General features: G+C 40.6%; 1 protein-coding gene across 1 annotated transcript; it reads left to right on the top strand.

The window, feature by feature from the left end:
* The first annotated feature begins 1,598 nt into the window (after positions 1 to 1,598).
* Positions 1,599 to 22,584, top strand: capn8 (calpain 8). Its single transcript, XM_055907372.1, has 21 exons — positions 1,599 to 1,852; positions 2,882 to 2,951; positions 4,305 to 4,423; positions 4,687 to 4,820; positions 8,589 to 8,757; positions 8,934 to 9,017; positions 9,397 to 9,482; positions 11,701 to 11,775; positions 12,022 to 12,182; positions 15,528 to 15,697; positions 16,453 to 16,464; positions 16,697 to 16,908; positions 17,523 to 17,559; positions 17,722 to 17,787; positions 17,880 to 17,937; positions 19,694 to 19,758; positions 19,999 to 20,067; positions 20,163 to 20,241; positions 21,841 to 21,957; positions 22,284 to 22,342; positions 22,448 to 22,584. Exons 1-21 carry the CDS (start codon positions 1,616 to 1,618, stop codon positions 22,469 to 22,471), a joined length of 2,103 nt encoding a protein of 700 aa, XP_055763347.1. The 5' UTR covers positions 1,599 to 1,615; the 3' UTR covers positions 22,472 to 22,584.
* The last annotated feature ends 1,992 nt before the right edge of the window (positions 22,585 to 24,576 follow it).

Genomic DNA, 24,576 nt, shown 5'->3' with positions numbered 1-24,576 from the left:
CTTACTACTCGAAAGTCGTCTTAATTCTCACTCAAAACACTCCTGTGGCAAATTTTTCAAATTGGCATGTTTTGTTTCTAAATGTCTGTGCAAGAGTGAAGGTTTCATTGAGTTGTGAGATAATACTTTTGCACATGTAACACACTGTGGCTGAGGAAAGGGACTACTCCCAATATAAGTGAACCCCAAATCAAAGAGGCGCAAATATGATGAGAACTACATTGATTTGGGGTTCACTTATATATGGAGTAGTGCCTTTCCTCAGGCACAGTGTGTTATATGTGCAAAAGTACTATCTCACAACTCGATGAAACCTTCACTCTTGCACAGACATTTAGAAACAAAACATGCCAATTTGAAAAATTTGCCACAGGAGTGTTTTGAGTGAGAATTAAGACGTATCCTGCCTTGGCAAATCGTGCTGTTAAGACACTGATTCCCTTTGCAACCATGTACCTATGTGAGAGTGGATTCTCGGCCCTCACTAGCATGACTACTAAATACAGGCACAAACTGTGTGTGGAAAATGATTTAAGACTGAGACTCTCTCCAAAACAACCCAACATTGCAGAGTTATGTGCATCCTTTCAAGTGTAACCGATGTGAAATGGCTAGCTAGTTAGCGGTGGTGCGTGCTAATAGCCTTTCAATCGGTGACGTCACTTGCTCTGAGACCTTGAAGTAGTGGTTCCCCTTGCTCTGCAAGGGATTTTGTGGAGTGATGGGTAACGATGCTTCGTGGGTGACTGTTGTTGATGTGTACAGAGGGTCCCTGGTTCGCGCCCGGGTCGGGGCGAGGGGACGGACTAAAGTTACACTGTTACACAAGCACACCCTTCTCATTAACCTGTGGTGAGTTATTCACAATTTTCAATGAACATATAAGGTTTTATATGTAATATGGTTAAATAAAGAGCAACATTATTGATTATTATTATTACTTGTATCCTGGTCCTATAAGAGCAATTTGTCACTTCCCACGAGCCGGGGTGTGACAGAAACTCACACTCATTCTTATGTTTAACGAATGTATCGTATAGTGTGTGCATGGCAGGCTTACAATGATGAATGTTTGAAGGGGTACGGGACTGGTCTAGGCTAATAGTAACTAGTCTACTTTGCATAAAAGGGGTCCTTTGAAGGACCATCAATATCCACACACACACGCACGCACGCATGCGCACACACACACACACACACACACACACACACACACACACACACACACACACACACACACACACACACACACACACACACACACACACACACACACACACACACACACACACACACACACACACACACACACACAGCACTCCGCTCTTGCTGTTGTCGTATGTCATCTACAATTATCCCCTGGGAACTAATACAGGTCATTGAATTGAATGTGTTCCTCAATATTGCTGAGACTTCTTAGGCCAGTACCTGTATGGGGCAGGCAGCAGATGCCACACCTCCACCTCTGTCATCATAGACTGCAGGTAAATTGACTCCACCCCTTCACATCTACCTCCCCAGTCCCAAAAGCCTTTTAGTATACACACAGAAGCAACTACGGTACAGTTCACACAGTCACACTTCACTCACTGCAGCCATCTGAGTTCACAGCACCATGTCCAGTATAGCTAACCACTTGGCCAGGAGGCAAGCTAGGGAGGAAGGTGAAGGCAACAATGACAAGGCCATCCCCTTTAACAAGCAAGACTTCCAGACCCTGAGGAGAGAGTGTCTGGAGAGTGGGAAACTCTTCAGTGACACATCCTTCCCTGCTGATTGGAACTCTCTTGGGTACAATGAGTTGGGTCGCTACTCTTCAAAAACCCGGGGCGTGGAGTGGAAAAGACCAAAGGTAAGGACTTTGTCTCAGTGTAAGGAGGATAGCTGTAGGAGGTATATCCACAAGGATGTGGTAGGCTAACCACGTCTCACATGATATTAGCCATTTCTGCTTTAGTGATTTGTTAGATGTGCAGCAACAGAGGCACTTATCAATCTGATTCTTGCTTTAGTTCTTGCAATTTCATCAAGATATATGTATCGAGCTCACAGCATGTCTTCTGGATTAATAACTTGATTCAGGCTTTTGTTTTACTTTGTTTTGGAAGGGCCCATTGTTTTCCCTTCTCTTACTTTCTGTGTGCTTATTTAATATTCTGTGTATTGGGATTGGTCAGGATTTGTTCACAAAAATACATGGATGGACATACATTTTCTTCCCACAATTGACAGATTAAAATGAAACTGTAAATTGAAACAATTAACACCCCAACCCTTTCTCCTCCCAAATAACTTGTGTGTCGTTTGACTCCTACTGTCCATGGCACCAGGGTAACCTCCTCATAGCTCAAGTTTCTAAGAAGTTGCAATCAGGCATATAAGGGTGGTGGCAGTCATGAAAGGGACTATGTTATGCCCCAATTACTTATTTACACAGACAGGTGGAATATATTCAAGCATAGATAGGCTTAATTCTGATTTAGTCAATAACTGAAAAGGTGATCTTGGGTGACATGTCTCTAGTCTATGTCTCAAAACTCTTGATTGAAGATTAACCATAGTGCAGGGAATAATTAAGACTGATTGGAACGCAAATGAAGTCTTGATAAAGAATGTAATTGCAACTTACTGCCTGTATTTGTGCTGGCACCCTGTCTCAAGCATGCAAATTCCATGAACCGTACCTATATTCTGTCACTGTTTTTGCTCTGGCCTTGAAACAAATTACACTCCATTCAACTCATTTGGTCTTAATGTCGGGAAACAATTCATGCCATTTAGCATCATGTGGAGCAAAGTACCAATTGCTTAGTATTTTTAAATGAACCGATATCCTCCTATTCATTCTGTTAGTTAAACAACCTATGCATTTTCCAAACAGGAGTTGTGCTCAAACCCTCAGTTCATTGTTGAAGGAGCCACGAGAACTGACATCTGCCAAGGGGCTTTGGGTGAGTTTGACACCTAACCCCCATATGTATATATGTTTGCCATAACATGGGATAAGGTGTGATGAGATTATATTTTATTGTTTGTTTGAAAATGTATTAGCTTTACATATCCAAACGGCACCTTTACTACAGATATGTATTTTGATTAAATCAAAAAATTCTAATAATACATTAAACCACATATTGTTGTCACTAGTTTTCTCCAGACAACATACTGTAGTGTACATCCCAAAGCATGGTTATTAAGGATAAGTTATCTCACATACTGTATGTTTATCTGTATACAATGACAAAGGTGTAGTCATCTAGTCATCAATGGGAATGAAATGGAAGTGGAACCAATTGTGCAAAACCTCTTACATTTCAAATAGTGTCTATACACCTGTTGTATGTGGTAGGTTCCCACTTCCCTTTAGTGTCCCAGAAATGTTCACAAAATGTTACATTAATGTATAGGCCTACAGTACACATTAGTGTAATTTGACTACTATGCTGCTTCTTGAAGAAATGGTACACCAGATTCGCCCTTTGTAGTAAACATACACCACCCCTAATTTACACAGACATGGAAGACTCAAGTGTGCAACGCTGAACAAACAAGATTTTATTCACAGCTAGCTACTGATTGGAAATTAAATAGGACACTTATTTGGAGTACAGATTTGACTCAATTTCTATTACAATATAGGGTGGTATGCACCTATTCATATAGTCATGAAGAATTACTCATGCTGACAATGTTTGCTCACTGTTGCGCAATCCCTTTTCTTTGGCTGTTTACTGTTCATGTTTGTACAGTTAACTCTCCCTTGCTTTTACAGTACTTTGATTTCGCTCTGCAAAATTGATACCCGGAGCTAACATATCTGCAGTCTTAAACTATTCAGCATTTATGTTTCACTATATTGCATCATGTAATATTAGTATTTCATAATATATTAAAATAACAATAAGGGATACAAAACTACCAGTAATTTGCCAAAGTTACCAAAATGTGGTAATGGTAATTAACAGGTAATCTATGGCAATCTATGGTGACTTTGGTAATTTATACTTGAATACTCTACCAAGCCACAGACCCATTTCTTGGTAGCACACTAAAGTATTAAAATGCAATGATTTTACTATTAGCACTTTGAGTGTAAGATATGAAGTGTTTAACAAATTAAGTTATTCAGTAAAGTTGGATTATTACCAAAATAAAAATAAACAAATGAATATCCAGAAGAATCTCAAAGTTCTCTAGAATGTTCCTGGTATATAAAACACTCATAAGAACGTATACACGTTTTGTATAACTTATTTATTATAGAGAGTAAACATATTCTTATTCCCACTGGTGTATGTATACAGGTGACTGTTGGTTGCTGGCAGCCCTAGCCTCTCTTACCTTGGACAAAGACATCTTGGCTCGAGTGGTACCCCCTGGGCAGAGCTTTGAGGAGAATTACGCTGGCATCTTTCACTTCCAGGTGAGCAATGTGTTTTTAGTAGTGATGGGTGAGGTTGCTCATAAGTGCTGATTTAAGATCAATTTGGCTTTTTTAACCCCCTTTTTACCTCCAAAAGTTAGGATTGGGGGTGTAGGGTAGATGTTATTGTACACTCAGAGAAATGTTCAACATTTAATGATTTATTTGTGAAGAGTGGTAAGAAGGAAAAAGTACGTCAAGGGTGAAGCTGAACAGGAAGGGGAAGTCGTGTTCTACCTCTGCTCAGATTTCCTTGTTTACAGTTTTGGCAGTATGGACAGTGGGTGGACGTTGTGATTGACGATAGGCTGCCCACAAGAGAGGGGAAACTGCTGTTTGTTCACTCAGCTGAGGGCTCAGAGTTTTGGAGCGCCCTGCTGGAGAAGGCCTATGCTAAGTGAGTAAACATCATTCACCCGTCATGGTTAGTAACTGGGGTCCTATTCAATCAGAATTGATAACCACACATAAAAACACATTTTCTTACAGTTTGTCTGTTGTTGTCAGTCTATAAATACTTTGCAGTCAGATTTATTTTATTTATTCAAATGTGCATCCCTGCAATTCATGAAAAATGTGGCTTTGACATATCCTGTAAACCCAGTGACTAAGTTTGATTGAATAGGGCCCAAGGCATTGAACCTGCACAAAGGGAATAACACAAATGACATGGATTTAAATTGAACTGTTCCGAATGAATTACAGAACATTCGCTATGGTATAATATTGATCTGGACCATTGTGGTGACCAGCAGAGGCTTTAGTCATAGAGTGACTGTTGAATAAATATTGAAGTGTACCTGTAGCCACCAGCCACAGCCTAAAATGTAAACATGCCACCAGATTGCTCCCCTCACCTTCTTTACTTACTATGTTTGTTATGCCAGTCCCTATTATGCTCTAATTTGTATCATTTGTCATATCTTTTACAAAATATCCCTGTACAAAAACCTCAACACCTATTGCAGTATTTTGAAAACCTTCTTAGCATGGCTTTTGGTTAGCAATATTATTGCTATTATTTTATTTGAGTTATTTTAGCTTCTTAAAAAAAGTTATTTTATTGTAAAACAATTCATTTTAAAGAATTAACTATTATTAACCATCATACTACCGACTGGGGTCATTTTACCGCAGAGGCATATTTATTATCATAGCTCAAAGGTGGTTTATTCAATTCTTAAACTTTTTCCGGACTTTGTCAATAACCTTGTTCTTAATTATAACTTTGGGGTCATTTGGACCCCAGCTAAAACACCTAATTCCACCTGTAATAATTTGATAGATGGGACCTTTATTTGAATCTAGGTTTCTCTGGAGACACAATAAATTATCCATACCACCAGAAGGTGGATTTTACTAAAACACCAAGCAAAATCGGATATTTTTAGAACATTTATTAAGTGAATTACTGTATATGTGGACAACTACAAATAGCTAGGTGTCTGGCTAGACTGTAAACTCTCCTTCCAGACTTATATTAAACATCTCCAAACCAAAATGAAATCATGAATCCGCTTCATATTTCGCAACAAAGCCTCCTTCACTCACGCCGCCAAACATACCCTCGTAAAACTGACTATCCTACCGATCCTCGACTTCGACGATGTCATTTACAAAATACCCTCCAACACTCTACTCAGCAAACTGGATGCAGTTAATCACAGTGCCATCCGTTTTGTCTCCAAAGCCCCATATACCACCCACCACTGCGACCTGTATGCTCTCGTCGGCTGGCCCTCGCTACATATTCGTCGCCAGACCCACTGACTCCAGGTCATCTATAAGACTTTGCTAGGTAAAGCTCCGCCTTATCTCAGCTCACTGGTCACGATAACAACACCCACCCGTAGCACGCGCTCCAGCAGGTATATCTCACTGGTCATCCCCATAGCCAACACCTTCTTTGGCCGCCTTTCCTTCCAGTTCTCTGCTGCCAATGACTGGAACGAATTGCAAAAATTGCTGAAGTTGGAGACTCATATCTCCCTCACTAACTTTAAACATCATCTATCTGAGCAGCTAACCGATCGCTGCAGCTGTACACAGCCCATCTGTAAATAGCCCATCCAATCTTACCTACCTCATCCCCCTATTGTTTTTATTAACTTTTTTTGCTCTTTTGCACACCAGTATTTCTACTTGCACATCACCATCTGCACATCTATCACTCCAGTGTTAATTTGCTAAATTGTAATTACTTCGTTACTATGGCCTATTTACTGCCTTACCTCCTCACGCCATTTGCACACACTGTATATATACTTTTTCCCCCTATTGTGTTATTGACTGTACGTTTGTTTATTCCATATGTAACTCTGTGTTGTTGTTTGTGTCGCACTGCTTTGCTTTATCTTGGCCAGGTCGCAGTTGTAAATCACAACTTGTTCCCAACTGGCCTACCTGGTTAAATAAAGGTGAAATAAAAAAAGTAAAATAGAAATATCATAAACAAGCACTCTTTTCGTGAAATAATACAAGTTGGGCATAAACTAATATTTCACAGCCTCTCAAACCTGATTCTGGGGTCCATTCTTCATCGTTGTCATGGTCTTCAAGCTCACTGTCCTCACTACCATAGGGTATGATCATAACTGCTCGATTAGGCTCCTTTCGCCCATAGAATGTCCCTGTGTTCATTGCCTGTGAATGTCAGGGGATACGTTGGCAATTATTTATTTTTTTACATCAAATTACATGTCTTTCATTGAGCATGATACTGAATTGCCCTGAAAAGTAGCCTAACTAAACAACGTTGCACTGAGGCAAAAAAAAGTTGCTTAAATGCACAATATTGTCCTGAGACATAAAATATATATACACTGCTCAAAAAAATAAAGGGAACACTTAAACAACACAATGTAACTCCAAGTCAATCACACTTCTGTGAAATCAAACTGTCCACTTAGGAAGCAACACTGATTGACAATAAATTTCACATGCTGTTGTGCAAATGGAATAGACAAAAGGTGGAAATTATAGGCAATTAGCAAGACACCCCCCAAAACAGGAGTGATTCTGCAGGTGGTGACCACAGACCACTTCTCAGTTCCTATGCTTCCTGGCTGATGTTTTGGTCCCTTTTGAATGCTGGCGGTGCTCTCACTCTAGTGGTAGCATGAGACGGAGTCTACAACCCACACAAGTGGCTCAGGTAGTGCAGCTCATCCAGGATGGCACATCAATGCGAGCTGTGGCAAGAAGGTTTGCTGTGTCTGTCAGCGTAGTGTCCAGAGCATGGAGGCGCTACCAGGAGACAGGCCAGTACATCAGGAGACGTGGAGGAGGCCGTAGAAGGGCAACAACCCAGCAGCAGGACCGCTACCTCCGCCTTTGTGCAAGGAGGAGCACTACCAGAGCCCTGCAAAATGACCTCCAGCAGGCCACAAATGTGCATGTGTCAGCATATGGTCTCACAAGGGCTCTGTGGCCTGCTGGAGGTCATTTTGCAGGGCTCTAGTAGTGCTCCTCCTTGTACAAAGGCGGAGGTAGCGGTCCTGCTGCTGGGTTGTTGCCCTCCTACGGCCTCCTCCACGTCTCCTGATGTACTGGCTTGTCTCCTGGTAGCGCCTCCACGCTCTGGACACTACAATGACAGACACAGCAAACCTTCTTGCCACAGCTCGCATTGATGTGCCATCCTGGATGAGCTGCACTACCTGAGCCACTTGTGTGGGTTGTAGACTCCGTCTCATGCTACCACTAGAGTGAGAGCACCGCCAGCATTCAAAAGTGACCAAAACATCAGCCAGGAAGCATAGGAACTGAGAAGTGGTCTGTGGTCACCACCTGCAGAATCACTCCTTTATTGGGGGTGTCTTGCTAATTGCCTATAATTTCTACCTTTTGTCTATTCCATTTGCACAACAGCATGTGAAATTTATTGTCAATCAGTGTTGCTTCCTAAGTGGACAGTTTGATTTCACAGAAGTGTGATTGACTTGGAGTTACATTGTGTTGTTTAAGTGTTCCCTTTATCATGTAGTAACCAAAAAAGTGTTCAATTCAATCACCTGTTTTGTTTGATGTGCGTTTTCTGACAGGTTTTCATGATTAAACAAAGATTGATTCTTACTTTGTTTTTTTCAAGGGATGTGTTGTGTTGATGACAATATATTTGATTTTGATATAACCAAACATAATCAAACTCTTATTTTCTTTGTAGAGTCAACAGTTCCTATGAGGCCTTGTCTGGGGGCTCCACCACAGAAGGCTTTGAGGACTTTACTGGGGGCATCGCTGAGACATATAATCTTAGCAAAGCCCCACAGTACCTGTTCCAAATCATGAAGAAGGCCCTGGGGCTGGGTTCTCTTTTGGGCTGCTCCATTGATGTAAGGGTGTTTTTGATGAGTCATCTTTAAATACATAATATTCCAGTTGTACATTACAAGAACCAAGAAATATATATACATAATTATACATCTGTTTGGATCGGTCCTACATTAATAAATTAGAGTATGCAGTAGCGGTAAACAGTTTTGATATGTAGTGTTCTGGGGTACTGTAGATAACAAGTGCGTACGAGACGGAGGCAGTTACTCGTCAGAAGCTGGTGAAGGGGCACGCATACTCAATCACTGCAGCAGAAGAGGTAAGAATAAGCCTTTTCTCAGTACATAAAACTATCAAGGAGAAGTAAAATAAGTTAATATAATGTGTTCAGCCTTTTTAACAGTTCAATGAGTTGAACTGTTTTAAAAAGACTGCTTTGGTAACATTAAACTTAATGTTGTCTCTGTAACAATGTCATAAAAAAGACAATGATATTATTAGTAGTATTCTAACTGACATACTATTATTACTATGTCCTTTTATGACACGGCACATAGATCATTTAAAAAATACGTATTTTAGACAACAGATCATGATGGATGACGTTAATAGATGACGTGTGTTTTGCAACAAGATAAGATAGCCAGGTAGCCTCTTGTCAATCGTAACAGGCTGTCTAATTTTCGTGTTGAATGAAGGTACACCTGCATGGGACTCCAGTTGAGCTGGTGAGGATCAGAAACCCCTGGGGTCAGGTGGAGTGGACGGGTGCCTGGAGCGATGAGTGAGTAAATAACTAAATTTGTAGCAGTGTTGAGCAACGTTATTGACGATATAACCATTTTGGAATGTTGTGGCACACACACAACAAACAATTATACAACACTTAATTGCAGGTCTATACAGTGCATTCTGGTAGTATTCAGATCCCTTGACTTTTTCCGCATTTTGTTACATTACAGCCTTGTTCTAAAATTGATTAAATAAATAAAAAATCATCATCAATCTAAACACAATACCCCATAATAAAAAAGTGAAAACAGGTTTTCAGAACTTGCTGCAAATGTTTGAAAATTAAAAAACAGAAACCCCTTATTTACATAAGTTTTCAGACCCCTTGCCATGAGCCTCCATATTGAGCTCTGGTGCATTCTGTTTCCACTGATCAGTCCACCTGTGGTAAAGTCAATTGACTGGACAGGATTTGGAAAGGCACACACCTGTCTATATAAGATCCCACAGTTGACAATGCATGTTAGAGCAAAAACCAAGCCATGAGGTCGAAGGAATTGTCCATAGAGCTCCGAGACAGGATTGTGTCGAGGCACAGATCTGTGGAAGGGTACCAAAAGGGTACCGACCCATAGCAGTCACGTCTGTAGCCATGAAGTGCTTTGAAAGTCTGGTCATGGCTCACATCAACACCATTATCCCAGAAACCATAGACCCACTCCAATTTGTATACCGCCCCAACAGATCCACAGATGACGCAATCTCTATTGCACTCCACACTGCCCTTTCCCACCTGGACGAAAGGAACACCTATGTGAGAGAATGCTATTAATTGACTACAGCTCAGCGTTCAACACCAATATGCCCTCAAAGCTCATCAATAAGCTAAGGACCCTGGGACGAAACACCTCCCTCGGCAACTGGACTTCGTGACGGGCTGCCCCCAGGTGGTAAGGGTAGGGAACAACACGTCTACCGCGCTGACCCTCAACATGGGGGCCCCTCAGGGGTGCGTGCTCAATCCCCTCCTGTAATCCCTGTTTACTCATGACTGCATGGCCAGGCACGACTCCAGCAGCATCATTAAGTTTGCAGATGACACAACAGTGGTAGGCCTGATCACCGACAATGATGAGACAGCCTATAGGGAGGAGGTCAGAGACCTGGCCGTGTGGTTCCAGGAAAACAACCTCTCCCTCCACCTGATCAAGACAAAGGAGATGACCAATCGAGAGCATCCTGACCGGTTGCATCACTGCCTGGTATGGCAACTGCTCGGCCTCCGACCGCAAGCCACTACAGAGGGTAGTGTGTACGGCCCAGTACATCACTGGGGCCAAGCTTCCTGCCATCCAGGACCTCTATACCAGGCGGTGTCAGAGGAAGGACCTAAAACCTTTATTTAACTAGGCAAGTCAGTTAAGAACAAATTCTTATTTTCAATGATGGCCTAACCCGACCAAACCTGGACGACGCTGGGCCAATTGTGCGCTGCCCTATGGGACTCCCAATCACGGCCAGATGTGATACAGCCTGGATTCGAAGCAGGGAATGCAGTGATGCCTCTTGCACTGAGATTCAGTAACTTAGACCCTGCGCCACTCAGGAGCAGAGTTCTCTCTGCTATCGCACGGCAAGCGGTACCGGAGCGCCAAGTCTAGGTCTAAAAGGCCTCTTAACAGCTTCTACCAAGCCATAAGACTCCTGAACAGCTAATCAAATGGTTACCCAGACTATTTGCATTGCCCCCCTCTTTTACGCTGCTGCTACTCTCTGTTTATTATCTTTAACTCTACCTACATGTACATATTACCTCAATTGCCTCTACTAACCGGTGCCCCCGCACATTGACTCTGTACCGGTACCCCCTGTATATAGCCTCACTACTGTTACTTTACTGCTGCTCGTTAATCATTTGTTACTTAATTTTTTAAAATGTTTTAAACGTACTTATCTATTTTTTACTTTACACTTATTTTTCTTTAAACTGCATTGTTGGTTAAGGGGGCGTGTAAGTAAGCATTTCACTGTAAGGTATACACTTGCTGTATTCAGCGCACGTGACAAACCAAATTTGAAAAGTTAAGGGTTCTGAATACTTTCCAAATGCACTTTAAGCTTTAAAAATGGTGATACTGTGTTGACAATTTCTGGGAGAAAGCTGTTGGTTAGCCTCCAAGAAAGCATATTTATTTGGTTGTGTAATTCCCTGATGTTGTAATACCACTTGGGGAAGCCACCTGACAAGCTTAAACTCTTTCTCTCATTAGTTCCAGGGAATGGGATGGAGTACGGCCGGAGGAGAAATCCAAGCTAGACCACTCTGCAGAAGATGGAGAGTTTTGGTGAAACTGTTATTTTTTTTCTATTGGTATTGCACTGTATTAAACACCCCAATTATATTGTTTGCTACAGTATAACACTTTCATTAGAACGATATAGTCTAACAGCTGGCATAAAATAACTTTTGATTGTAACATTAAAAAAAGTGTTTATTTCCATTCTTGTCTCTTTCAAATGTCATACATAAAATATATATTCCTCTATATTTTATGTGCATGGTACCAACCTACTCCTTGTTCCTTATCCAGGATGGCCTACTCTGATTTCCTAAGGCAGTACTCCAAGCTGGAGATCTGCAACCTAACTCCAGACACGCTGGTCAGTGATGAAGTGGGTCGCTGGAACCACTACCAGTTTGAGGGGATGTGGAGGGTAGGCTCTACCGCTGGAGGATGCAGGAACAATGCAGGTACAGTACCTGTCAATCTCTAATAATATAACATTACATCCAGTAGGTATTAAAACTACTTTTAAGAGATTTTGTGCTGCTTGCCTATTTGCACTAATCCTATCTGCAATATTCATGTACAGCTGATGAGTTATATTATGGTTACCGTTATGGTAAGAGCAGTTCTTAATTTGTAAATCGGGAGGTTCCAGAACAAAAAGTGAGCGCAAGAGTGGGGTGACCTGGGGAGTTCTGAGGTATCGGAATGCATTAAAAGAAACGTTATAATAAACCATTGCATTCATAGCATCGCATTTGCGTCGGGGCATAGAGCAGTAGAGTAGAGGCACTTACAGAAGTTGGACACATGGAGAACATTTTAACATTAGTATTCTAGGGCCCGGGAAAAATGTGGCATTTTATAAACGCATTTCATGCAATTCTACGTTATTTTACATAACTGGAGACTTCGGCAGAATATTTTTTAATACCACTAAAAATAATCGAAATGGCAGGCTGCGAAAATATGAGAAAAATAAAAATGACCTTGTCTTGAATCCATCAATAGCCTAGGCCCAGGTGTATGGAGACACATATCGTAGGCTACAATATGAAGAGGAAATGATTGCCCTAAAAATGCTTTCCAGTTCCACTGACTCACCCAATGATGCCAGCTCACTTGCTGGTGATGGCCGATGCGCTCATGCCAAAAGCCTATCTCTCTCTCTTTTGTAAAACAATATTTGGAAGTTGATCAAATATTTTGGTAACCTACAGCATAGTCTTCTCTTTTCAGCAGTAGACATTTGCTTTACAACCTGTGTTTCCCTCAATTTAAAATATTGTGAAACCTTTAAACAGGTCAACATTTATAAAGCCGTGGGGACAGAAAGATGACCAGGACATGTACTCAAAGCATGCACGGACTAACTGGCAAGTGTCTTCACTGACATTTTCAACCTCTCCCTGACCCAGTCTGTAATATGTAATACCTACATGTTTCAAGCAGACCACCATAGTCCCTGTGCCCAAGGAAGCAAAGGTAACCTGCCTAAATGATTACTGCCCTGTAGCACTCACGTTGGTTGCAATGAAGTGCTTTGAAAGGTTGGTCATGGCTCACATCAACAGCATCCTCCCAGATACCCTAGACCAACTTCAAATCGCATACCGCCCCAATAGATCCACAGATGACACAATCTCAATCACACTCCACACTGCCCTTTCCCACCTGGACAAAAGGAACACCTATGTGAGAATGCTGTTCATTGACTACAGCTCAGAGTATAACACCAGAGTACTCACAAAGCTCATCACTGAGCTAACTGGATCCTGGACTTCCTGACGGGCCTCCCCAAGGTGGTAAGGGTAGGCAACAACACATCTGCCATGCTGATCCTCAACACTGGGGCCCCTCAGGGGTATGTGCTTAGTCCCCTCCTGTACTCCCTGTTCACCCATGACTGCAAGGCCAAACACGACTCCAACACCAAACACGACTCCAACACCATCATTAAGGTTGCTGACGACACAACACTGGCAGGCCTGATCACCGACAATGATGAGACAGCCTATAACAACGTCTCCCTCAATGTGAGCAAGACAAAGGGGCTGATCGTGGACTACAGGAAAAGGCGGGCCGAACAGGCCCCATTAACATTGACGGGGCTGTAGCGGAGCGGGTCGAGAGTTTCAAGTTCCTTGGAGTCCACATCACCAACAAACTATCATGGGTCCCCAGACCCTCAAAAAGTTCTACAACTGCACCATCGAGAGCATCCTGACCGGTTGCATCACTGCCTGGTGTGGTAACTGCTCGGCATCTGACCGTAAGGTGCTACAGAGGGTAGTGCGTACGGCCCTGTACATTTGGTTTTTACACTGCTGCTACTCGCTGTTTATTATCTATGGATAGTTACTTCACCCCTACCTACTTGTACAAATTACCTCAACTAACCTGTACCCCACACATTGACTCGGTACCCCCTGTATATAGCCTTGTTATTGTTATTTTATTTTGTTACTTTTTACTTTAGTTTATTTGGTAAATATTTTCTTCACTCTATTCAACGCATATGACAAATAAAGTTTGATTTGATTTGATTTGAAAGGCTTGTTTTGTCTGCATGGTGTTTTTTCACTGACAGATTTTCCCCAGTCAGGAATGTGCGGTTACAATCCACAGCTAGGCTATTTAAAAAAAAAAATCTATTGATCCTCTGTGGCTAAATTATAGACCTTATCGTTGTGTAGTAGGCTATTCTGAACGATTTCATTTATTTCTGAACAGACAGCAGTAATTATGAAGCTTTGGCAAATGTATTTCAATGTATAAGGGGTGCTGCAGTTCCTTCAGAACCCTTCGCGTGGCGATGATTCTATAAGGAAATAAATGATGACATGCAACGCTAGAGAGATGAGAGTTGCAGGCTCATTCATGTCTATCAGAGCAGCGAGGGATCATAGAAAGTGAATCTCATTCTACCTATGTGAGAGATACTGGCGCGCTTCTCACACAGCCACGTCTGCGCGTTGGTCTCAAACATAGGTTACAATGTTGCGCAAACCATAAACCCGGGCCGGCCCAACCGAAATCAACTCTTAGAATATTAAGGACCGGCGGAAAATCAACCTTTTCACATTACGTTATTTTGTGGGGGCATGAGAATGAACGAATAGGCATTCTCGAACGCTTTTATTTGAATTTTACATTGCAAAAAGGCGAAAGAAAATAAATTCATGCCACGAGAGGTACGGGATTCAGCCAAATAGTTTCCGGAAGCAAAACTCCAAAACAGAGAGGCTCAAATTGAGCACTGGGTTAGAGTATAAAGGGTATAGTGTTCAGGGTAGCAATGTCCACGATTTTCCGGCAAAATGTTGCTAGTGAAAATTAATTGGTCATGGGTTGCGCGTTTTTGGGCTACTTCTAAATTGCACTGCGGCCACCATGGCATTTCTCTTATTTTTGGAGTCTATTAATTTCACTGTGACCTGCTGCTTCTGATTATCAGAAAATGAGGCAGGCTGTTCATGAGTGAGTGTGTGGGCCAGAGGAGTGTGTGTGTGTGTGTGTGTGTGTTGAGACGAGCGCTGCAGCAGGCAGCTAAATCACGGGAGTGAGAGGAAAGCAGCACGCGCGCACGCCATGACAAGTGATGTGAGAACGAGGAACTAACAGCACTAGCTAGCTAATATGGAGACACTTATTCTATACATGTGGCAACTCCTCTCTTGAGGCTAGTTTTCAGGCCTTTTGGGCAGGTGTTGAGTGGTCATAGACTGGACATTGTAGCTAAACCTGGCAACTCTGATAGTGTTGCCTCGATTAGTCACTAATCTTTTTTCTCACCCATTTCTCTGCAGCCACATTCTGCTCTAACCCCCAGTTTGCCATTAAATTGGATGATGTGGATGATGACCCTCTTGATGGCAAGAATGGCTGCACCTTCTTGGTGGGCCTCATGCAAAAAGACGGCCGCAAAGAGAGGAGGTTCAGCCGGGACCTCAACACCATTGGATTTTCCATATACCAGGTGCAACATCACCACCCCAGAGTGAATTTATCCACTTAATCCATAACTGGCCAACCCTCCACCTGGGTATGCAGGCTTTTGTTCCAGCCCTGCCTTATAGTGCCAATGCAGCCATTTCTATCTCAATATTAAATAATTTCTGGGTAACAATGATGTACCTTAGTGTAATACTTTTCCATTAAAATTGTAAAAGAAACAAACAGCATTTTTTTTTAGAAAAAAAACTACTTCACAAGCAAGACTTTTGCTAGGACTGTCTGGGAGTGGTCTGAGTGAGGGGCCTAATGGGAGGGATATGTAACCTGAAAACTAGCTGTTATCGGTAGAGAGGTTTGGAACTCTCTTTGTTATTGGTCTATAAATGTACACCGCCTGGTGATGTCACCAGGTAAACCAAAACTCCACCCATGCAAAACCTGCTAATTAGAAGGTCCTGTTAAAATTGTTTTTTCAACCAGCAACTATCAGAAAATAACACTGATAATATTTGTTTTACACTTTTACCGTGTTAGTTTAATCAGCTGTTGTACAATATGATACAAAACACAGAAAAAACTGAATTTCTACAAATCAGCTGTTTATGATATCCTGAATTCGCTGAATCAGGTGTTTTCGAGCAGGTCTGGAGCAAATGCATGCATACCCAGTAGCTCTCCGAGAGGAGAGTTGGCTACCCCTGACTTAATCCATTTTAAAATAAAATGGTCAAATCTGTTAATATTCTGATGTTTGTTTTGTTTTTGTTTGTTTTTCAGGTTCCTGATGAGGTATGTATGGTACATAATCACTTACAAAGAAATAAACTCAAACATAATTATAGATACAGTATAAGGCCATTTTCATGCTGATCTGTTCATATCACATTCTCAACTTATGAGCCAAAATATGAGTACAGTGTCTAATGCACAAAAAGTAAGGTAATATGTTGTTTGAAACCAATGTATAATGCCACAATGTAGACTACAGTCAAAAGGCCCTATCCTCTGTGTTTGATGGCAGTATAAGGGCCGCACCAACATCCACCTGGGCCCAGATGTGCTGCTGAGACAGAAGTCTGTGGCAATGAGCAATACCTTCATCAACCTGCGGGAGATCTGTGACCGCTTCACGCTGCCCCCCGGGGAGTACGTCATCATCCCCTCCACGTTTGAGCCGCACAAGAAGGGCAGCTTCCTCTTGAGAGTCTTCTCCGAGAAGCATGCTGCCACCAGGTGGGGCCCGCGTTTATAAAGAGGTTATACAGCCTGCAATAGAGTGGGACTTTACCATTTTTATAGTGATTATTGGAAATCAATTATTAAGCCTTTCGAAATGTTGCAAAGTCGTAAGGCATGTGAATAGATCCATATGTGTCTTATTGTTTTATTAACATTCTTGGTTTTATGTTTCTAGATGCTGTTGTGAACACTGTAACGTTTTATATAATGTAGGACTATGTAGTAACACGGTAGTGTTTAAAAAAAATAATGTAGGCCTATATAGCAAATGGGAATCCAAAAAATAATGTAGGCCTATATAGCAAATGGGAATCCACTTGTGCTGACAATTTTTTTTATGGTGTGGCTGGGTAAGATGGTTCAGGAGGGCGGTCACGTGAGTTTGTGAGGCAGAGGTCCTGGGTTCGAGCCTCGGTATGAGCCGAATCAGGAGGACGTGGTACTCGCTAAGGAAGCAACGTGACATTATTTACACTTACATGAGTTCGATCATACATTTGAAAATGTAGCTTTGTTACCAGGGCACAATGACAAACACATGTAAAAACTTGACGCGTTTATCATATGGTGTATGTTATATGTATATCTTTGTATGTGTTTTGTTGCAGTCCAATGGAAGAGGATATCAGTGGGGAAGTTGATGAGGTACATCATAGTTATTTCTTGTCTTTTGATCTCAACATCTTCCAACACAATTTTGTTTTTATGCTTCCTGAGTTATGTTTCCGGCTGCAAATTCCAAGTGCAACATAATATTTAAACAGAGATTCATGAATGTTTTTTTATTTATTCTTTTACCCTTTCTAGCCTGATATTACAGAGGGTGATGTGGATCCCTACTTCAAACGTCTATTCTCGCAGATTGCTGGAAGCGTATGTATTTCTATATTATTTTTGTTCTTTATTTACATCAGTCACATAACAATCTTATTTTCCTTTCTAAAATATTAATTTAATCTTGACAGGATTCCGAAGTTTCTGCCTTTGAACTTCAAAAGATTTTAAACAGAGTGGTGACTCAGAGTGAGTAAAGGAGATGTATATACATTGTGATGCATCATCTGTGATGAGATACAGTGGGTCTATATTTACGAACATTAGACAAAGTTTAAATTTAAACTTTTTCTCCATCCCAATTAAAATTGTTGACGTAGTTGCACGTGATAAAACGCTATATTTTTGTTGTTCCCATTACATAACCTGGCACATTTAACGCTATGCGAACCTGACCAGGTGGCAGTGATTATGATCGGTCACAAATTCCTCATCAGCCAATTACAAAATTACAAATGTTGACGTAGGTGGATGTGATTGAACACTTTTTCATGAAAATGTTCATAACAGAAGTGAATAAAACATTTTTTTTACTAACAAACACGCAAAATCTCACCTAAACGATAAGCTCACAGTGTAGCGAGCTTGGCTCCTGGGTAATTTTCGCCGTTTGCGGAAAGTTTGAATCACCAGAGAGTTTTTTCCTTTGAAATGTACAATTACATTTATTGTGATAGTGTGTTCCAAAGTACGGCCAAAACCTTGTAAATGAAGATTACAAATATATTTAATGAGGAGCTTCTTGGAGTCCCTATTGCAGACCAACGTGTAAGCTACTGCTACAGTGGTGTAACGTTAACGTTAGTGCTGCCGGTGTGCACCGAAGCGGCGCTTCTCAGAATGGTGCTTGTTTAATAAAGTTTGGATCAAAGCTGAATCAATGTCTCGCTAGATCATCCAAAGTAACTGTCCAGTGATTCCAGATTTCTATTAAATATGACCTCTATTTACTTACCATATGAGTGAAAAAGTTTTTCTTCCTAAAATTGGTAAATAAGTATTTTAAAAAGCAGCTTTTCTGTGTTGGAATGGTGTAGGTGTACCCCAACAAAAGAATGGTATGGGTGTATACTGGTCATTAAAAATATTTATCAGAGTAGACTGCTGATTGGCCAGTTTATCCTTCTCAGGAGTATGACATCATACTCTATGACGAAATAGCAAGAATTTTTGAAAGTGTTTTTGAGATACATGTTTGAGGTGGGGGGGGGATTTTCTCTCCAGTTTATGCTTTGACCACAAATATGAGTATAGGACGAGTCAACAACATTATTTGGGTATGAGTTAAAAGAATATGAACTTTTAAAAGTGAGATTATCACTGGACACTTAACTTCAAGGATGAATTAGTATTCTATATAGGCCTAGCATACCGAATATACCGAACCTAATAGCATAGTATAACATTACTGTTAGACCAAAACGTCTTAATTTCTTATGTAGGCTACACTTGTGTGAAACAGATAAGCAAAAACGTGTGATTTTTTTCAAAAATGCAAAAAAAAAACTTTTTAATTTTGTCTAACGTTAGAAGCTAGTAGCCTAGTCAAGGATGCGTCATGCAATATTGGGACACTACACTTTACAGACCAAGTGAAACAAAAGTAAACCTTTCATTTGGAGGTTTAAAATATCCCTCTGGTGGCCAAATTGACTTATTTTAAGAAACACTAAATATGCCAGGTTATCTTATTGGAACCGTTGGGCCAACTGCTTTGAATCCTTGAGCCAACTCGGTAAAAAATCTGTTGATGTTCCCTTAAGTTGGTCTGGATAACAGACTAAAATGCACATGTAGTATTGTATCACGTGCAACAACATTTTTGAATTGGCTGATGTGCATTTTGAGACAGATAAAATGTAAACTTAAATATTCACCAGTATGGACCCAGTATGTGTTAACAGGACGGTATATTAGCTTTACTTTTTGCCACTCTGTTTTCAAGGATCTCACGTCAAAACTGATGGATTTAGCCTCGAGACCTGTCGTCACATCATCAGTCTGTTGGATGTATCCTTTCCTACAGTAGCATTCTCGATATGATATGGAAAAATACACATTTTACTTTTCAACATGTGGTATTAGGAAATTGTTCATGTGTGGCACAGTTGGTAGAGCATGGCTTTTGCAACGCCAAAGTCGTGGGCTCGGTTCCCACAGGTGAAAATGTATGCACGCACTACTGAAAGCCGCTTTGAATAAAAGTGTCTGCTAACTGGCATATATTATATCTGCCTTGACCACAATCAGATGGATGGCAATGCAAAGTTGGGCCTGGTTGAGTTCCATACTTTGTGGACTAAGATCCAGAAGTATTTGGTAAGATTAAAGGCAGAGACTGTGCTGAGTGTACAGTATTGAAACTGCTATTATTACTGGTATTTGAGTCTGTCAATAATTTTGATGTCCTATAGGAAATCTTCAAAAGTCACGACTCTGACAACTCTGGCACGATCAGCACCCACGAGATGAGGGGGGCGTTGTCTGAAGCAGGTATTGTTAAGAAACATTGACTTATTTAACCATTTAATGTATAAAACATGCTCTTTCCATGACAGACTGACTAAGGTGAATCCAGGTGAAAGCTATGATCTCTTATTGATTGATGTCACTTGTTAAATCCACTTCAATCAGTGTATGTAGATGAAGGGGAAGAAACAGTTTAAAGAAGGATTGTGTATGTGTGCAATTCAGAGGGAGAATGGGCAAGAAAAAAGATTTACAGTAGTTGCCAGTAGGGCTATGGTAGTAGCTGCAGGCGCCATGGCCGCGGGAAAATGTTTTGGGGGTATTTTTCTCCCCACTCTGCTGACAACATTTTTTCTCTGCTCATACAGGAGTAATAAAGGCCTAGTGCACTAAATGTGATTTTTTTTCTCCCATTATTATTATAATTTAAAAAATATATATGAATTATTGTAATTTATCAGGGGTGCTCAGCACCCCTACCCGTGGCTATGCCAGGCGCACCGGTTTGAATGTGTCAAGAACTGCACGCTGCTGGGTTTTTCATGCTCAACAGTTTCCCGTGTGTATCAAGAATGGTCCACCACCCAAAGCATATCCAGAAAACTTGACACAACTGTGGGAAGCATTGGAGTAAACATGGGTCAGCATCCCTGTGGAACGCTTTCGACACCTTGTAGAGTCCATGCCCTGACAAATTGAGTCTGTTCTGACAGAAAAAAGGGGTGCAATTCAATATTAGGAAAGTCTTCTTAATGTTTTGTACTCAGTGTAGTTAAACAGAAGAGTATTAGAAATCTATCTACGTGTGGGCCTCTTGAGTGGCGCAATGGTCTAAGGCACTGCATCACAGTGTTGAGGCGTCACTACAGCCTGGGGTTCGATCCCAGGCTGTGTCATAGGGCGGTGGACAATTCGGGACGCCTGTAAGCCTGTAAGACTTCAGCTGAACAGAGTTTCCTCTGACACATTGGTGCAGCTGGCTTCCGGCTTAAGCAAGCAAATCTTAAGAAGCATTGTGGCTTGGCAAGGGATGTTTCGGAAGACAAACGACTTGACCTTTGCCTCTCCCTTCGGGGAGTTGCAGCGATGAGACAAAATAACTACCAATTGGAGAGAAAAAGGGGGTAAAATTACATTTTAAAAATACATCTACCTTCATGTAATGGAGTATTGCCCTGCAGGAAAACATTGCCAACTGTACACTAGCACAGACATATCAGGGACAATAGAACAAATAGCATCATCACAACAGTTTATGGAGAACTTCTTTATAAAGTTATCCTTTATGGAGAACTTATTTAAAACACATTTAAAGGGATATTGCCAATTAGTGGTATGCTATCTCGCAGTATCCCTTTAAAGTCACATTAATACGGCTACCACTTACTTACTGTAAGTAACACCACAAGTACTACTACCACAACACTCTTACTATTGTAATATTATCAATTCAAATGCATTTGTTTGTTAACTGCAAATATTTATTAGAATGCAGCATCACGCTGGTTCATTTACCCCCATGTCACAACATTTACATGGGTCAGTCCATAACTAATTGTTGTATTAGGACTTTGGTTGAAATGCTGGGCCAGGTTTTTATTATCATGTTTATTATTGTTGCAGGATTTCAGCTTAACAGCGAGGTGCTCCAGCTAATTGTGTCCCGCTACGCTAACTCAGAGTACTCCATGGATTTTGACTGCTTCATGGGCTGCCTGATACGACTGGAAATGCTATTTAGTGAGTGGTTCTTAACTTCATAATGTCTTCTAATAGAGGTGGTTCCAATTAGTCAATCCAGAGCATGGTGCTTGCATCTCTGGATATTGTACACTATAAATTGCCTTGGATAAAAGTGTCTGTTCCACGACCATTATTATTATCATTCTTAAAAAAAAACTATCTGCGGAAAGCTCATGAACTGAGTGTGCACAGGATATTGTTTTAAATTAACATTTATTAAGTTACTACAATCAAATTAAAGGTATTAGCCATACCTGTTATGGGCAGGCAGATTCTCAGAGACAGAATCACGTTGTATTTATCTCTCTCTCTCTCTCTACTAGAAATGTTCAAAACGCTTGACAAACAGGACAGTGGGAAGATCGAATTGGATGCATTGCAGGTATGTCTTCACATCTAACCGTTAATTCATTCATTTAATAAATATTTTCCTGGAATTGTTTCCAAGCAATTCTGAACGATTTGTGTTTGTGTTCATGTTTTTCAGTGGGTCTGCCTGGGCCTCAATTAAGATTCCAGAGATTATAATCTACTACAGGGACAGATGAAGACATACAACTCAATTGTGTTGGACTCTACAGCTACGATTTCTCAATGTGTTATTTTACTGTTGCTTTTATTGAATTAGACAAAATACTTTATAGGGCTCTTGTCTACAGTAGCCTATGGATCACTCTACACCAGGGCTGGGGTCAATCAGATTTAAAAAATATTTTATCATAAGACATATTGAGACCTAGGTCTCTTTTTCAAATCTGCCCTGCACAATACAACAAAAAATATACACATTATGGGAAGCACAAGTAAAACATCACAAATCACACAGAAAAACAGTTACATTCTTACACAATTAAGTAAGTCCCCAATCAATACTCTAAACTGCCCGAACAGCACCAGAATATTAAGATGAAATGTATTTTGTCCCAGCAGCACTGTGCTTTAAAAGTAAAACGCAGATATACCTAGCTTGGTGGAGACCCTAGGAACCTCAAGATTTAACCAATCCTGTGAACAAGTTAGGCAACTCATGTGTCTATACTTCAACAGCAAAGTTAGATAAGTTGGAAGTTTATGAAATGGGGCCGTGTAAACGAAAACGGAGTAATGTAGAGATCTACGGATCTTTAGCGAAGTCCAGCCAACCTATTGATACAGTCTGCAGTGATGAGTATCACAACTGTCACCTGTAACAAACCAAAAGGCACAGTGGTAGATGGCATCCAAAGAACCATCTAATGAGGGAACATGTAGTTCCTCAAACATTCTTACTAGAGTATAAAAACAACATGGATTTTGTTTTGCCCATACATATGATTAATTTCAACTCAGAATTGAAATTTGAATTGAGACATGAAAAGTTTCATGCATATTACTAAAAGCATCTGCCACTAGCCATATCACTGCAAAAATTGAATATAACATTTAAAATAATAACGTGATTATCACTTAAATATGTTTTTTTTAATGTTTATTTTTTTAGATGTTAGGTTGTTACTATATTCATGATATTCAGTGAGCTCCAACGGTATTGGGACAGTGACAATTTGTTTTGTTTTGAAATTATACAATGACTATGATGTTGAAGTGCAGACTGTCAGCACTAATTTGAGGGTATTTTCATCCATATCGGGTGAACTGTTAAGAAAGTACATCACTTGTAGGGGACCAAAAGTATTGGGACAAATTCACTTATACTCTATGTGTATTAAAGTAGTCACAAGTTTAGTATCAGTCCCATATTCCTAGCACGCAATGATTACATCAAGCTTATGACTCCACAAACTTGTTGGATGCATTTGCTGTTTGTTTTGGTTGTGTTTCAGATTATTTTGTGCCCAATAGAAATTAATGGTAAATAAGGTATTGTGTCATTTGAGTCACTTTTATTGTAAATAAGAATATAATATGTTCCTAAACACTTCTACATTAATGTGGATGCTACCATGATTAAGGATAGGGAATAATGATGAGTGAGAAAGTTACAGATGCACAAATACAGACATGCTAACCTCTCACCATTACAATAAGGAGGTTAGCATTTTTGGGGGGTATGATATTTGTGCGTCTGTAATTTTCTCACTCATTATTCCCTATTCATTAAGGACCATCCTTAATCATGACTATTCATTATTCACGATTCATTCAGAACTATCTGTAATCATGATAGCATCCACATTAATATAGAATACAGACGCACACGTACCCCCCCCAAAATGCTAACCTCCCCTGTTATTGTAATGATGAGAGGTTAGCATGTCTTGAAGGTATGATATCTGTGCGTCTAACTTTCTCACTCGTCATTATTCACAATTCATTCAGGACTATCCGTAATCATGGTAGCAGTCACATTAATGTAGAAGTGTTTAGATACATATTATATTCCTATTTACAATAAAAGCGACTCCAAAAAGAGACAATACGTTATTGACCATTCATTTCTATTGACTATGTACAAAAAGTGCTGTAATTTATCAACGCTTCACCCGATATGGATGAAAATACCCTCAAATTAAAGCTGATAGTCTGCAGTTTAACCTCATAGTCAGTGTATAATTTCAAATCCAAAGTGCTGGAGTACAGTGCCCAGAAAACGAAATGTGTCACTGTCCCAAAACG

Source organism: Salvelinus fontinalis, chromosome 3, assembly GCF_029448725.1.
Source record: "Salvelinus fontinalis isolate EN_2023a chromosome 3, ASM2944872v1, whole genome shotgun sequence".
NCBI classification, from domain to species: domain Eukaryota; kingdom Metazoa; phylum Chordata; class Actinopteri; order Salmoniformes; family Salmonidae; genus Salvelinus; species Salvelinus fontinalis.
This window is presented reverse-complemented; position numbering and strand designations above follow the sequence as displayed.

What these genes read in the sequence shown, in the direction of transcription:
- capn8 (XM_055907372.1), top strand. Translation starts at nt 1,616, where the DNA reads ATGTCCAGTATAGCTAACCACTTGGCCAGGAGGCAAGCTAGGGAGGAA. An exon ending in AAACAGAGTGGTGACTCAGA is followed by an intron (nt 17,938 to 19,693) that starts GTGAGTAAAGGA and finishes TCTGTTTTCAAG; the next exon opens with GATCTCACGTCAAAACTGAT. An exon ending in ACGACTGGAAATGCTATTTA is followed by an intron (nt 21,958 to 22,283) that starts GTGAGTGGTTCT and finishes TCTCTCTACTAG; the next exon opens with AAATGTTCAAAACGCTTGAC.